This window comes from Nuphar pumila, chromosome 1 (genome assembly GCF_984573655.1).
Source record: "Nuphar pumila chromosome 1, dmNupPumi1.hap1.1, whole genome shotgun sequence".
Taxonomy (NCBI): Eukaryota; Viridiplantae; Streptophyta; class Magnoliopsida; order Nymphaeales; family Nymphaeaceae; genus Nuphar; species Nuphar pumila.
The window spans coordinates 55,176,912-55,193,056 of record NC_143249.1 but is presented as its reverse complement, the minus strand read 5'-3'; the positions used below and the strand labels follow the sequence as shown (position 1 = coordinate 55,193,056).

Genomic DNA, 16,145 nt, shown 5'->3' with positions numbered 1-16,145 from the left:
TGCTGCTATATTTCTTCTAATTTTCTTGGTATATGTAATTACTTCCTATTGCCACTATAATCAAATAATTTTTTAATTGAACTTCTCTAGTACTTTTAAAGGGATGGGTTCCTGATTGACCTACATACCTTGGTCTTTTTCTAAGGCCTTGTGGACATTGTCTGATGCAATTGTAACCCCCATATTTCTCTTGCCACATTACGACTTTGATGGGGAGAACTAAAACAGTACTACATATTTACTCTTGTTTGCATGTGCTATTTCATCTTTCCGAATTCTGGAGGATATCATTATGGTCATTTTTCTGTACTCAGTCATCTGTGAGGGTAATAATTAATTTCCACCTTGCTAGCATTAATGATCTCTCATATTACTTAGAAATATTTCTTTAGTTCTAGTTATTTATTTATTGTGCCTTTTCTTAATATGCCAAGTGATTTTAGTATTTTTTTGCACTGTTATTCATCTTCTCATGTTCATTATTTTCATTACATTGCTCACTAATCTGTCAGCTTATGCTCTGATCAGTTCCAATATTTACTGATAGGCAGTCATGGTGATGGCCACCCTGCAAACACAGAGACTCCCTTGGTAGCTTGGGGAGCTGGGGTACAAAATCCTAGGCGGTCATATCAAAAGCATATTGCAGATGATGGTTTTCGTTTTGCTGATGAACATACGCATGATATGCCTACACCAGCAGAGTGGGGACTTGGAAACATAGAAAGAGTGGATGTAAATCAAGCTGATATAGCACCCTTAATGGTTGTATTACGATCTTCCTGGCAAAATTCCCTTTTTTATTTGTTTTGATGATATTCTTTGGGCTTTTTTTTGTTCTGAGATCTCCTACAACTTTTTGCAGTCTAGCCTTTTGGGTCTGCCATGTCCTCTGAATTCTGTTGGGAACTTGCCATTGGGTTACATTAATTTAACCAAGGTTAGTTGTTGGACTTTTCTCATCTTTTGGCATTGTAGGTGGCCAATAGAGTGTGCACATGACAATGCTTTTAGATTTTCAATGCTGACAGCTTGGCCTAGTTTAAACAACTCTTGTAGTCTTGCATTTAAAAATTATGACAGAATTGAATGTTTAATTAAGCAATTTGTCCTGCACTTTTATGGCCAGGCTGGAGAAGTTGAATCTGTCTTTGCCAATGCGAAGCAAGTCCTCAGTCAGTTCCTTCGCAAGTCACGTATCCTTGATGGAATTAGCTGCAGATTATTTCTTTTAATTGCACTAGCTAATTGGACTGTCTCAAAAGTATAATGTTAGCTTAAGAGGAAAAATGATTCTTTTTGCTGATTTTATAATTTACACTGAATATAATTGCAGTACCACCTTTGAAACTTACTTCAGTTGAGATGGTACAGTGCCTAATTTAGTTCCATATTTAGTCATGGGCTATTTAACTCACTATTACAGTCTAACACCTGAGGTGATGCCTAATATCTGCACTCTTTGGAAAAACTGCAAGATAAATGTCTGCTTGGTGTTTCTTCTAATATTGCAATATGCTCGGATGCTGGGCAGCACAAATGACAAATGTTGCCTAAAAAGATCAATTTTGACAGCATAGAAGAAAGCTTAATTTATTGCATAATTCATGAATCCATAGGTTATCGTAACATTTTGTTATTTGAGGCCCTTTTCTTTTTATCCTTGACAACTCTTTAGAACTAAAGAAGAAGAATTCTTTGAAGTTTAGGCCTTTTGAACCATTGGAAAACTTTGCTGATATTCTTGATCAAGTGGAAGATCTTATATCTACCAGCAAATATGAAGATGCTTTGCAGTTGGCACAAAATCTTAGGACACTTTCCCTGGCTGGCCTTCATTATTTTCAAACTTATGATTGGTTGATGCTGATGACAACAATCACTCTTGGATATATTGGATGGATGATCTATATTGTTCTTCATGTGCTCAGATTTTACACATATCTTCCTGACATGTTTATCAAGAGGGATAAAGTTGCCAGTGGCTTGGCTAACAATAAAAAAGTAAGTTGTTCTATTTCTAAATATGGTTCACTCTTTCAAAATATGGTATTCTTTTCTGCATAATTTTATGAATTGTCATGTTGTCTTCTTGAAATTTCTGTTTGACCATTGATCCATATCTACTTTTTTCTTTGCTTTTCTACTTCATTTCAAAACGCAACAGGAAAATTGAATTTTTACTTATTGTTGTCTATCTATATGCCTGTGTGTGTAATGAAATATAATATGGGCCCACACACCTCAAAAGAGGCGCAAACACAAGCCACAATGGGCACAAGCACAAGAGCCACTAAGGCCAAGGAGAGGGCACACACACACAATCTATTGATATTCAAATGCATTAGAATGCATAGAACACAAGGAACTTGAAGTCCCATATTTATCCAGGAACCAAATTGGAGGGAGAGGCCAATATAGCTGTTGGGGAGCTCCCAACGGCTATATTGGTCAAAAGACCAATCTGCCCTTAGCCGAAATAAAAAATACATTTTCCCTAAAATACATTATAAAATTTAATTAATTAATTAATTTATATATACATAATATATATGTATTCACATACATATACATGTGTGTATATATATAACAATATACATATCTTAACAGTGTGTGTGTTGCGGGGGGTGGGGGGGGTGCGGATGTGCCTTTGGGACTTTAAATATATGGTAAATAACCATAGTTGTGTGAACCAGCTAGTCCCCAGTTGTCCTTATCCTAGAACAATCCAGTTCAGAATCACTGTGATTTAAGGTGCAATGCAAACTTGGTATAATTCAGATTCATCCCAGAATACTACCCCTACGAATGAAATAGGGCCTCATGTAAATTTCTCAATAGGGCTAGCAAATTTCACCTAAGAACCAAGGCCAGTCATTTTGTTGATGCACTTCGGATGTTGGAATGGGCAGACTGATTGAAGTTTGTGAATGATATCAATGCTTCATTGCAGGCTATTTTTTGTCATGTGGGCTTCTTTGTCTTTCAGAATGAGATTTTTATTTTTGTCATGGTAAAAATAAAAACTAAAATATGGTAGATAGGCTTCAGATTAGAAGGTTTACTACCTGGATCATCTTCTAAGTAAAAAAAAATTGAATTCCTATGCTGATGAGTTATGTTTTGTTCACCATCATTTTCTTCTCAATTTTCTCAATTTCAGCATTTTACAAGCAATTCTCTAGTTTCATTTAAAAGTTGGGAATGTTTAATCCTTCATTTGATTTACAAGCTAGATTTAGGAATACATCTGTCTGTCTTCAATTTGAAAAGTACAATACTAAAACTTCATTATTTCGACATGCAGTTGCTCCATTATATTTTGACTTTTTTATTCATCATGCCCATTATGTTTGCAAAAATGTATAGAATAGACTATGGACACATTCGTTTATGCCTGTGGACATCATCTGCATGTTCATGTTTTTTTTCTCTAATTTACTTTCTCAAGGCATTTTAAAGTGCTTGTGTTCCTAATATTGTTCCTTGTAGGTATATACATGTGGAGGCCTTCTTTTGGGGATCACATCTGTCCTCCTGATTTTGGAGAAAGCACCCATTCTTTATCATGTTTATCTTGCAATGACGGTTTTTCTATGGACACAAATATTTGCTGATATCCAATTTCTGAAAGCTGCATTGAGTTTCCTCATTTCGAAGAAATCTGATTTAATCATGAAGCTCTTTATTTATGGTGTTGTAGTACTTTTCATCCTTGAGTTCCTGGTACACATGATCATTTCGTGATATTATGCATTGTTTGATATAGAATGAAGCACATGATTACCATGATCTCCAGATCTTATTTATTTCTTCAGGTAGCTAGTTTTCATAAAAGGGAACTGTACACTGGGTTTTTTCTGATAGTGGGAGTGGTTGCTGCACTTTCTAATTCTTTTTCAATTCCTGGGAAGTCCATGGTGCCTATTTTTATCTTGGCTGCATGTTGGTTTTTGTCCAGTTTCACTGTGATGCCAGCAGAGATTCCTCACAATACAACACTTGTGTAAGTATCTTTATATCCTTAAAACCGTGTGCTGTACATATTGAATATTTGTTGTTGTCCCTTTTCGCTGGAGCAATAGTATAATTAAGCTTGCCATGTCAGGTTAACTTTTGTCATTTCCATGGCATCAATTGCTTGCTCCAATGCTGCTGTTTTTCAACAGCCAATTCCTTGACCATTGTCTTGCAATCCTTCACAGTATTATCGTATCTCAAATCTGACTGATATCTTGATAGGTTGGGTTCTACTGCTTAATCTGTTAATTTTGTATAAGTTCATAGTCTTTTGTTCAATTAGTTTGGGTACACTGCTTGAAAATTCACTGCATCTCCAGCAACTCCAGACTATGTAAATGTTCTCCTCAGTTGAAGTTAATACATCAATCATTGTAATATTTGTGGCAGTACTAGGTTCCACTTAATGCCCTTTTAGACAGCAGGAATGGATGGGGCTGTGAGATAAATATACCTTTTCTATGAATGATGTTCGATATGGCAGGGATTGAACAAAACGTAAACAAGCCTATTTATCAACTGGAATAAGTAATAACATTTTCTTTTTCCTCACCAGATGAAGCTGAATGAAAATACGTTCCACCATAAAAATCAAATGACAATGGAGTAGATGAATATGGAAACTTTGACAGTATATATATATATATTATATATATAGTACGTGGTAGCTGCCCATTGCTTTTTTGGCCAACTGCTAGCCTACCAGTCTTTTGAAGTGTTTTTTGATGTTTTCCTTAAATCAGACCATATAGATGTGCTCTACAGGCTTGATTTTATAGGAATAGACTGTTAGATCATCTGATTCTGACATGCATGTAGGTTTTTATAAGGTTTAAAAATGGATGGCCTAAGATTTTCATAAATATTCAAGGCTTAAAAAATCATGTTTTCATCGAATAAACATCATCCAAATATCATTTCTTAGCAAATCAACCATGCCAGACACATTGCAGGGTCATATTTATGAAAAACAACTTGAAAACACCCACTTGCTTATGGTAGAACAGAAAAGTTATATATATATATATATATATACATATACACGGATAGAGAGAGAGAGTAGTGTATAGCTTCCTTACTATTTATCAATGTCATAATGATTCGTGGACTCGAGGATGCAAGATTCAGATTCAACTAGGAAGTTTGAGGACACAATTTTTTTAAATTTTTAATCAATAATTTTTTTTTAATATTTTAATAATAAAAATCACTTTTTTATTGAAATAAAATTAAAATAGAATAAAATATTATTTAAAAATATTAAAGTAAAGTTGTATGTGCCAGTGTCAATGTCGGCATGTTCAAGTATGTCACCAGGGATACGCAACCAAAATGGTGTGTTCCTGTTACATAGCCATTTATCTCCTGGACCATCCTAGACCCTTTTAGAAAACATACTTGCATGTATTTTTTTGCTTAATCTAAACTCGTAGATGTGATCTCTATGCTTTATTTTGTAGAAAACATGTATTAGTTTATGTGAAGTCTAAAATGTTTCTAAGAAATAGGTAAAATTTCCTAAACCTTGTACGACCCTTATAAGATCTGCAGATTAGAGAGAGAGAGAGAGAGAGAGAGAGAGAGAGAGAGAGAGAGAGAGAGAGAGAGAGAGAGAGAGAGAGAGAGAGAGGGGACTGCAACAACTGACTCTCCACACTCTTCCTCATGAGTCATGGGTTTCTTTATATTAATCATCAATTTATATTCTAATTATGCCCCTGGTTATAATACATGGAAAAGATATATAATAAGGGCAATAAAAGAAACATTAAAATACAGTTATAAGCAGAAACATGATACTCAAAACATGTCAATCAATCTGGATCTGGGTCTAGATCTAGATCCATACCTAGAAGCTCACGTCTCAATACCCTCTCTCAAGTTGTGCATGGTAAGAACCATAAACAACTTTCTCTCTAGGTATGAAAACCTTTCCTTAGTTAATCCTTTTGTAAACAAATCTACAACTTGATTATGAGTCCCAACGAATTGAGTAGAAATCTCCCCACTTTTCAACTTTGCTTCTAATAAAGTGATGATCTATCTCTATATGCTCTGTTATTCCACGTTGAATAGGATTGAGAGATATCTTGATCGCACTTTGATTATCACAAAATAAGATAGAACTTGACATCTATTGATATAAATTAGATAATAGATATTAAATCCAAATGATTTCAGATGTTGCTGCCGCCATTGACTTGTGTTCAGCTTCGGTACTCGATCAAGCTACTACCTTTTGCTTGTTATTGCTCCATGAGACGAGGTTCTTCTCAATAAAAGTACAATACCCTGAGACAAACCTTCTTTTATCTGAATCTTCTGCCTAATCAGCATCTGAAAAAGCTATAACTGATAAAGCAACTTTATTAGTATCATTTCTCCTATAACAAAGTCCACCAAGAGTGTCTTTCTGATATCTAAGGATTCTTTTAATAGCCTCAACATGAGTCACACGAGGGAAGTGCATAAACTGAGAAACTTAATTGACTGCATAAACAATATCAAGACGAGTAAAAGTAAAATATTGGAGCATACCCACAATACTCTGTTATCGTCGCAAAAATTTCTTCCCTTCCTTGCGGGAGAGAGGGGAAAAACGTTTCCGCGAGTCAAACTTGACCAGAGTTTTGAAAATTGTTTTGAAATACTCGCCTCCGTTTTGAAAATAGCGGGAAAATCCATGGGATGGGGCTCGACCTGTCGGTACGAGGTTCGACCGTTCCTGCCGCCTTTAACAGGGGTAATCGAACCAAGGATCAGAAGTGTGCTTGACTTAGTTGAATCATCGAAATTGTGTTCTACCCTAAATGCACAGAGAATTTAGGCATGTGCTATGAAATTTTGTAAAAATGCAAGTTGGAAAACATGATGCATGCTCGAAAATTGCTTTTGGAGTTGGAAAATGTTTCTAAGGAAAATTGGAAATCCATTTTCTCAGGAAACTCTGATAAAAGGATTTGAAATCTCAGGAAAGTTTATAAAGATTTAGAAAAATCATGAAGGAATGAGAATCTTGTGAAAATAGAGAGAATTCTTGAGAAAAGGGCAAATACTTGGAGGGAAAATGCTTGTCAGAGAAAGTTCCAGTTTTGAAAATTTTCTTTGGAAAGTGATTGAAGATTCATAGGAAAACTCTTTTGAGAAAATATATCAAATCTTAGGAACTTGAAATTCAGAAAATCTTAGCCTTGAGAAATTGGAAATTGATTTTGACTCTGGAAAATGAGGGAAAGTTTCCTTTGAAAATTTGGAAATGAATTCTAAGATAAGAAATATTTTCTAGGAGAATCAGAGAAAACTTAGCTTGGGAAAAACACATCTTTGAAAACTTTTCAGAGCATCTTGAGAAATCAACTTCCTTGAAATGAAATTTTTACATAAATGCACATGATTTCATGATGTGAACTATCCTGAATGAATGAATGTCTTTTTATGAAAGCTTCTTTTCAGGAAAATATGCAATTTTAGAATTAACTAAGGTAAGATTACCACATATTCCGACTATGGCCGTAAATATGCTTGTAATTTACTTAACTAATTCTAAAATACTTTGTAATCATTGAAGACATGCTGTGAATTTTGGAAGATAGCCTAAGAGTGTAGGCTCGGTGTGATTAATAGAAAGATGCTGAATCTGGGTCTCGTCCATATTCCGACTAGGGCCGTAAATATGGAGTCCACCGAGTTCATCAACTCCCTAAGAGTTGCTGCATGTGCCATTCGTGTACATCCATAGTGCTTTTGAAATAAAATGCATGAATCACATAATCAGAATATTACAGAAATTCTAACTATATGATATGCATCCTAATCTAAGCAGAAAAGTAAATCTCTTATTCCAAAATCTATATTATTACATCACTAAATAAAATGAAATAAAGATAATTGCAGACTTCAGCTCCTTCCTTTGAATGTCTCTGCCAAACTTGAAATGGGGTTAGCTCAAATATGTGGGTTTTTCCAAGATTTTCCAATAATATCTTGAGATTAGTGGACTTAGTTGGATATAAACCCTATTTTCACACTTCCTTGATATTTGAAATGATGTAAATGCAATAAAATCCAATAATAAACAGTTTGAAATTCGGAATTGTGGTCAAAATGACCAAAATACCCCTAATATCAAGGTTATATTTTTAAAATCAGGGTTTTTTGAAGGAATTTTGGCAAAATTTGAGATTTTGAAGTTTGAATTGAATCAAATGATGATGAAATGCGTGATGAGCCATGATGATATGCTGCTAAACATATTAGGATTGAAAAATCAGAGTTTGACATTTTGCGATTTGGCCAAAATAACGAATTTTGCTCATTTTTCGCTTGGATCAGGGTCCCGCGGGGCCCTGTTTTGATGATACGGCTAAACTGATCATCAAACGAATTCCAAATCATGTCAAATTCGGTAGAGAGGACCCCTCTACCCTTAGAAACAACCTAGAATGATAAAATGCATGAAAAGACATGGCTAGATGCCAAATTTCAAAGAAAAACTATAAAACAAGCAAATTTCGCATACGGGTACGAACCAAACATAGCATTTAACGCAATAATGCAAAAATCCACCATAGAAATGTCTGATATTTTGCAGGTTGCTAAAGGACACGGAAATGAACATCTTTGGCTTTTACAGCTTTGGGATTTGAACTATGGTAAGTTCGGTAACAGGGATTTGGTTCTGATGGGACTAAAATCAACACGATCTGATCTGAAAATAGAAAAAAACTACTAACAGACCGTAAAAATTTCTGAAAATTAAATGGGGAACTGCTAACATGCATATGAACAACTTTTATTTGTATGGATTCGGCATTTGATCAACTGGATGAGAAATAAAAATACAACATTATATGCATAAATCAGAAGAACAGATGTAAATGCTAAAGCAGGAGACTGGGATGAAAAATACGGAACTGGAATGAAGACTGTCCTAAAAATTGCAAAATTTCAGAATCAAACAGAGGACATTTAGAACATAAAGTTCACTTTTTACAGATTTGGATTTGGAGATGTATCCAGAGAGAACCCATCGACTTAAGTCGATCCAGAGTCTCAGAGACTCAAATCAGGCTCTGACACGTGTCCCTAACTATCGGATTTTTGTCAGACAGTAAAAGAAATCAGAAAAATCTGAGAAAATCAGATTAAATACTAGACTTCATCTCGAGTTCAGGGCAATTTTTGGATCGTAAATTGGATTTCACATGATGGAGATCTAGATTTTACATGTCGGGACCAAATATTCAGAACGTTTCCGGGGTCACAAAACTCTACTTAGCATTTTGAACTTTGAACACCGTAAACGAATTCAAATGATTCAGATTTTTTTTTAGATTGTTAGGGACATCTAAGGGCACATAATACGATTTTTTTGGTATTTTTAGAGAAAAATAAACACAGGAAATAACGAGTGGACTGACTGACAAAAACAGGGAATTACTGAAACTAAGCAGAATTGAAATAAAGGCTAAAAAAAAAACTAATTAATTCCTAAAACATGCTAAATTGACGAAATGAAACATGAATTAAATCTAGCTAATGCATGAATGTAAAAATCGTCAAGAAAGCATAATTATTTTTTTGATATATGTCGTTTTATGAGAATAGCTCGATCCATCATTCAGACGAGCTCTTTCTTCAAAACGAAAATACAAATCAAGACGAAGGCATTATTTCAATAAAACCAACTAGAATAGGAGTTCACCTTGTGTTCTCTTGCTGTTTTGGAATTCCCGAAATGAGCAGCTACAAACGACTTCTCTTGCTCTTCAAATCAAGTTTCAGGATGTTCACCAGAATCGTCCTCTGCTCCTAGGTCGAGCTTGGAGTGCTGTGAACAGGGTAAATACTTCCAGGGGGGCGTGAATTCAGAAGAGTAAAAGTGGAGTTCTAGAGAGAATTTTGGCTGAAGTTCAAGTCCAAAATGAAGCCTCTCCCTAGCTGGGCGTGGGCTATGGTATTTGTAGAATTTTTGAAGTTTTTTTAAATTCAAACAGAGTCAATCTGAGCCTTCCATGTGGCACCATCTCAGGGCATGCCATTTGGAGTTTTGAAATAAATAAAATACGAATTTTGTGAGTGAGACACCTCAGCAGAGTTTGAAAATTTTCAAAATTAAGGTTTGCTTGATTTTCTCTGCAGGAGCTTCCCATATGGCGCCACTGACATGTGTCAGAAGGAAAGGCAAAGGACTCAGATGGCGCCACCTCAGAGGGAGTTTGAATGTTTGAAATTTTGCTTTTTCTGGAGGAAGCAGGGACAGGCATGTGGCGCCACCTCAGGGAGGCTCCACACTGCCATGTGTCAGAAGGCAGGAGCAGAGGAAGCAGGAGACACCACCTCAGAGGAGTTTGAATTCTACTTTTCCTAAAAGCAGGCTGCAGAGCTATTTTTGTGGGGAGGTCTTTTCAGAAATGGTGCCACCTCAGAGGGGGGATTCTACTTTTTTTGCAGAAAGGAGAATTGGACATGTGGCAATTCAGGATGGTTCCACACCTGACAAATGTCAGCTTGCTGGAGGAGGCTCTCCAGATGGCGCCACCTCAGGAGGCATTTGAAATTCAAATTGGGTTGGCTCTGGAAGGATGGAGGGTGGCCATGTGGCGTCACCTCCACAGTGACACGTGGCAGGAGGGAGGAAAATGAGGGACAGGGACATGTGGCGCCATCTTAGACCAAATGGAAAAAATAAAGTTCAGGATTTTCGCCACCTCAAAGAAGAATTTGAATGTTTGGATTTTTGTTTTTTCTGAAGGGAGCAGAAAGTGACATGTGTCACTTGCTTTTTCTGAGAAAAGCAGAGAGTGACATGTGTCACTTGCTTTTTCTGAGAAAAGCAGAGAGAGACATGTGTCACTTGCTTTTTCTGAGAAGAGCAAAGAGTGACATGTGTCACTTGCTTTTTCTGAGAAAAGCAGAGAGAAACATGTGTCACTTGCTTTGAAGTTTTTTTAAATTCAAACAGAGTCAATCTGAGCCTTCCATGTGGCACCATCTCAGGGCATGCCATTTGGAGTTTTGAAATAAATAAAATACGAATTTTGTGAGTGAGACACCTCAGCAGAGTTTGAAAATTTTCAAAATTAAGGTTTGCTTGATTTTCTCTGCAGGAGCTTCCCATATGGCGCCACTGACATGTGTCAGAAGGAAAGGCAAAGGACTCAGATGGCGCCACCTCAGAGGGAGTTTGAATGTTTGAAATTTTGCTTTTTCTGGAGGAAGCAGGGACAGGCATGTGGCGCCACCTCAGGGAGGCTCCACACTGCCATGTGTCAGAAGGCAGGAGCAGAGGAAGCAGGAGACACCACCTCAGAGGAGTTTGAATTCTACTTTTCCTAAAAGCAGGCTGCAGAGCTATTTTTGTGGGGAGGTCTTTTCAGAAATGGTGCCACCTCAGAGGGGGGATTCTACTTTTTTTGCAGAAAGGAGAATTGGACATGTGGCAATTCAGGATGGTTCCACACCTGACAAATGTCAGCTTGCTGGAGGAGGCTCTCCAGATGGCGCCACCTCAGGAGGCATTTGAAATTCAAATTGGGTTGGCTCTGGAAGGATGGAGGGTGGCCATGTGGCGTCACCTCCACAGTGACACGTGGCAGGAGGGAGGAAAATGAGGGACAGGGACATGTGGCGCCATCTTAGACCAAATGGAAAAAATAAAGTTCAGGATTTTCGCCACCTCAAAGAAGAATTTGAATGTTTGGATTTTTGTTTTTTCTGAAGGGAGCAGAAAGTGACATGTGTCACTTGCTTTTTCTGAGAAAAGCAGAGAGTGACATGTGTCACTTGCTTTTTCTGAGAAAAGCAGAGAGAGACATGTGTCACTTGCTTTTTCTGAGAAGAGCAAAGAGTGACATGTGTCACTTGCTTTTTCTGAGAAAAGCAGAGAGAAACATGTGTCACTTGCTTTGAAGTTTTTTTAAATTCAAACAGAGTCAATCTGAGCCTTCCATGTGGCACCATCTCAGGGCATGCCATTTGGAGTTTTGAAATAAATAAAATACGAATTTTGTGAGTGAGACACCTCAGCAGAGTTTGAAAATTTTCAAAATTAAGGTTTGCTTGATTTTCTCTGCAGGAGCTTCCCATATGGCGCCACTGACATGTGTCAGAAGGAAAGGCAAAGGACTCAGATGGCGCCACCTCAGAGGGAGTTTGAATGTTTGAAATTTTGCTTTTTCTGGAGGAAGCAGGGACAGGCATGTGGCGCCACCTCAGGGAGGCTCCACACTGCCATGTGTCAGAAGGCAGGAGCAGAGGAAGCAGGAGACACCACCTCAGAGGAGTTTGAATTCTACTTTTCCTAAAAGCAGGCTGCAGAGCTATTTTTGTGGGGAGGTCTTTTCAGAAATGGTGCCACCTCAGAGGGGGGATTCTACTTTTTTTGCAGAAAGGAGAATTGGACATGTGGCAATTCAGGATGGTTCCACACCTGACAAATGTCAGCTTGCTGGAGGAGGCTCTCCAGATGGCGCCACCTCAGGAGGCATTTGAAATTCAAATTGGGTTGGCTCTGGAAGGATGGAGGGTGGCCATGTGGCGTCACCTCCACAGTGACACGTGGCAGGAGGGAGGAAAATGAGGGACAGGGACATGTGGCGCCATCTTAGACCAAATGGAAAAAATAAAGTTCAGGATTTTCGCCACCTCAAAGAAGAATTTGAATGTTTGGATTTTTGTTTTTTCTGAAGGGAGCAGAAAGTGACATGTGTCACTTGCTTTTTCTGAGAAAAGCAGAGAGTGACATGTGTCACTTGCTTTTTCTGAGAAAAGCAGAGAGAGACATGTGTCACTTGCTTTTTCTGAGAAGAGCAAAGAGTGACATGTGTCACTTGCTTTTTCTGAGAAAAGCAGAGAGAAACATGTGTCACTTGCTTTTTGTCAGAAAAGCAGAGAGTGACATGTGTCACTTGCTTTTTCTGAGAAAAGCAGAGAGAGACATGTGTCACTTGCTTTTTCTGAGAAGAGCAAAGAGTGACATGTGTCACTTGCTTTTTCTGAGAAAAGCAGAGAGAAACATGTGTCACTTGCTTTTTGTCAGAAAAGCAGAGAGTGACATGTGTCCACTACAGGAGAGAACACCTCAGATGGCGCCACCTCAGGAGGAGACAAATCTACTTTTTCTAGAAAAGGCAGAACATGACATCTGGCGACTTAGGGTGGCCTCAGAGTGACCCCACACTGACACTTGGCAAAGAAATGGAAGGTAAGACAAAGTGACATGTGGCGCCACCTCTGGGTGAACCCCACACTGACATATGGCAGAGGATGGAAGGAGAGAGAAAGGGCCTAGTGACGCCAATTCAGAGACAAGGCTCCTATATTTTTGGGTTTTTCGAAATTCAAGTTTTACAAAAGGAAAGCCTATGTGGCGACACCTCAAGGTGGACCCCACATCGTTTCTTTATTGGAATAAAAGCAAGACAGTGAAACCTCTTTTTGGAATTTTCATAAAAACCTAGACTAACTGGTAAATAAGAAATACTTGGCCTAATTGCCGAAATTTTGAAAAGAGGTGCCCCTTGTAGGGCGATTTTGTAAAAGAATGATATTTAAAATTGCTGACAAGAGGGCAACATCTGAGATAAAATGGCTGAGTTCAAAGTTAAAATCTATATTGAAAACTATTCAGATCGTTTTCCTGAGAAAATCTTTTGAAATTCAGAGTCCTGGGGGTAAAATGAGAAGAATTGACGATTTTGAAGACCTAGGGTTTTGAAATCAATTTTGAAAAGAGTTGAAATTTGAATCTGGATTGAAAATTTTGAAATCGAGAGTTCTGGACCTCGAAATGACATGCTGTGCAGTGCAGTGATATGAAATGCTCATGCAATGATATGCAATGACATGTCTTATGAAATATAATCTTGAACCAGGATTCAGAGATTCCCGTTTCCTGTCAGGAATAAAATTCTGAACATCTGAGCTGAAAATAGAGAAATTTTGAGGGTTGCAGATGAAATTTGGACTTTTGCAAGTTCCAGGCTCAGAAAATGACCATTTTGCCCTCCGACGATCTCAGTGGGTGAATTGTGATGTTTGGTGGAAATGTTGGGGAGGTGAGTGAAAATTTGGGGTGTTTACATACTCCTATACCTTGTAGGATCATAAAAAATGTCTCCATCATGTCTAAGTTTCTGTTGCAAAACACTTGGAGTGAATGTCAGCTTTCAATCTTTCATTCCAGCCCGGTTGAGTAAATCAATAGTGTACTTATGTTGTGTTAACACTAATGAGTCTTTTCCTATATCAACCTCAACGCCCAAAAAATATTTAAGGTCTCCCAAATCTTTCATTTTGAATCTATTATTCAGCACACTCTTGACAACATCAATATGATCTTTGGAATTTTCTGCAATTATGATATCATCAAAATAAATGAGTAATATTGTAATCTATTTATCGCCTTTGTACATGAACAAAGAGTGATCCAAATGAGATCTGCGAAAATCATGTTGCTGGATTTCAAGTGAAAAACTCTTAAACCATGATCGAGAAGCATGTTTTAGCCCATATATAGCTTTGGTCAATCTAAATACATAGTTGGTTGAATTTTTCTCATTATACCCTTGTGGTTTCTTTATATACACCTCCTCCTTGAGGTCTCCATGCAAGAACATATTTTTAACATCCAGTTGACTTTAGTGTATAACTGTTTAGTTATACACTGCCGGTCCCAAGCCCGGATAAAGGAGGAGGGTTGTGGTAGGCCTGTGACAGCCAGCATAAAAACTTTGTCATATCCTATGAAAATGAACCAATATGAGAATTTCGTTGGGGCGTTCCCTACTGAGCGACGCGCTGTACTCTCTAGGCCCGGAGGCAGTGACAAATGGGCAAGGGTTGCTAGGTCGTCCCCCAGAAGCGACGCGTCACACCGGCGCCCGGGTGTGGTGTCAAATAGGCAAGGGTTCCCTCACTTTGTTGGACGGGTGGGGGTAAAGAAGTTAGTCCAAGACCATAAAATTAGGTTAGCCACTTGGAACATAGGGTCTTTAACTGGTAAGTTGATAGAGTTAGTAGATGTTATGTGTAGGAGAAAGATTGATATTTTATGTCTTCAAGAGACCAAATGGGTAGGTGAGAAAGCTAAAGTGATAGAACCTTGGGGATATAAGATTTGGTATACAGGAATAAATAGGAATAGGAATGGAGTAGGGATTGTTATGAGTCGTCAGTTTATAGATAATGTAGTTGAGGTCCGTAGGAAGGGTGATAGAATTTTACTTATTAAATTAGTATTAGGTACGGATATTATTAATATTATTAGTGTTTATGCACCTCAAGTAGGTTTAGATGATTCCATTAAGCATCAATTTTGGGAAGATTTAGATGGAGTAGTACAAGGGATATCTTATGGAGAAAAGCTTTTCATCGGCGGTGACCTTAATGGACATGTAGGCATTAGTAGGGATGGATTTGAGAGTATCCATGGAGGCTATGGTATAGGAGAAAGAAATGAAAGTGGAGAAAGGATTTTAGATTTTTGTTTGTCCTATGATATGATCTTAGCAAACACTTGGTTTAGGAAGAGGGAGTCTCACCTAGTAACATTTAAAAGTGGGGTTAATACGAGTCAGATAGATTTTTTCCTACTTAGAAAGAGAGATAGGGGTTGTTGCATCGATTGTAAGGTTATACCGGGAGAAAGTGTAGCTACACAACATAGAGTCTTAATTTTAGATCTTACAATTAGACAATGTCGCAAAAGGGATAGACATAGGATAAATCCTAGAATTAAGTGGTGGTCACTGAAAGGAGCTAAACAAGGAATGTTTGTAGAGCAGGTAGTTAAGGAAGCTAATTGGTGTCTCGAGGAGGATTCAGAATCAATGTGGAATAAGATAGCGGGTGGCATGAGAAAAGTGGCTAAGGAGGTATTGGGTGAGTCTAAAGGCGGTGCACCACTAGGTAAGGATACATCATGGTGGAACGAGGATGTCAAATTAGCTATTAAGGTTAAAAGAGAGTGTTATAGAAATCTAAGAGTCGTGATAATGAGAATTTGGAGAAGTATATGATAGCAAAGAAGGAAGCTAAAAAAGTTGTTCGAAACGTGAGGGCTAAGGTATATAAAGAGGTTTATGACAAGTTGGATACCAAAGAAGGCGAGAAGGATATTTATA

The 16,145-nt window shown here is 37.7% G+C and overlaps 1 protein-coding gene across 1 annotated transcript in view; it reads left to right on the top strand.

Moving 5' to 3' along the window:
- LOC149848945 (sulfatase and phosphatidylinositolglycan class N domain-containing protein) overlaps nucleotides 1–16,145 on the top strand; it is a 169,914-nt gene that overhangs the window by 114,020 nt on the left and 39,749 nt on the right. The window contains exons 5-10 of the mRNA XM_089998238.1: nucleotides 548–765; nucleotides 866–940; nucleotides 1,130–1,196; nucleotides 1,679–2,004; nucleotides 3,493–3,726; nucleotides 3,819–4,006. Coding sequence (XP_089854364.1) covers nucleotides 548–765; nucleotides 866–940; nucleotides 1,130–1,196; nucleotides 1,679–2,004; nucleotides 3,493–3,726; nucleotides 3,819–4,006 — 1,108 coding nt within the window. The remainder of the gene's footprint in view (nucleotides 1–547; nucleotides 766–865; nucleotides 941–1,129; nucleotides 1,197–1,678; nucleotides 2,005–3,492; nucleotides 3,727–3,818; nucleotides 4,007–16,145) is intronic.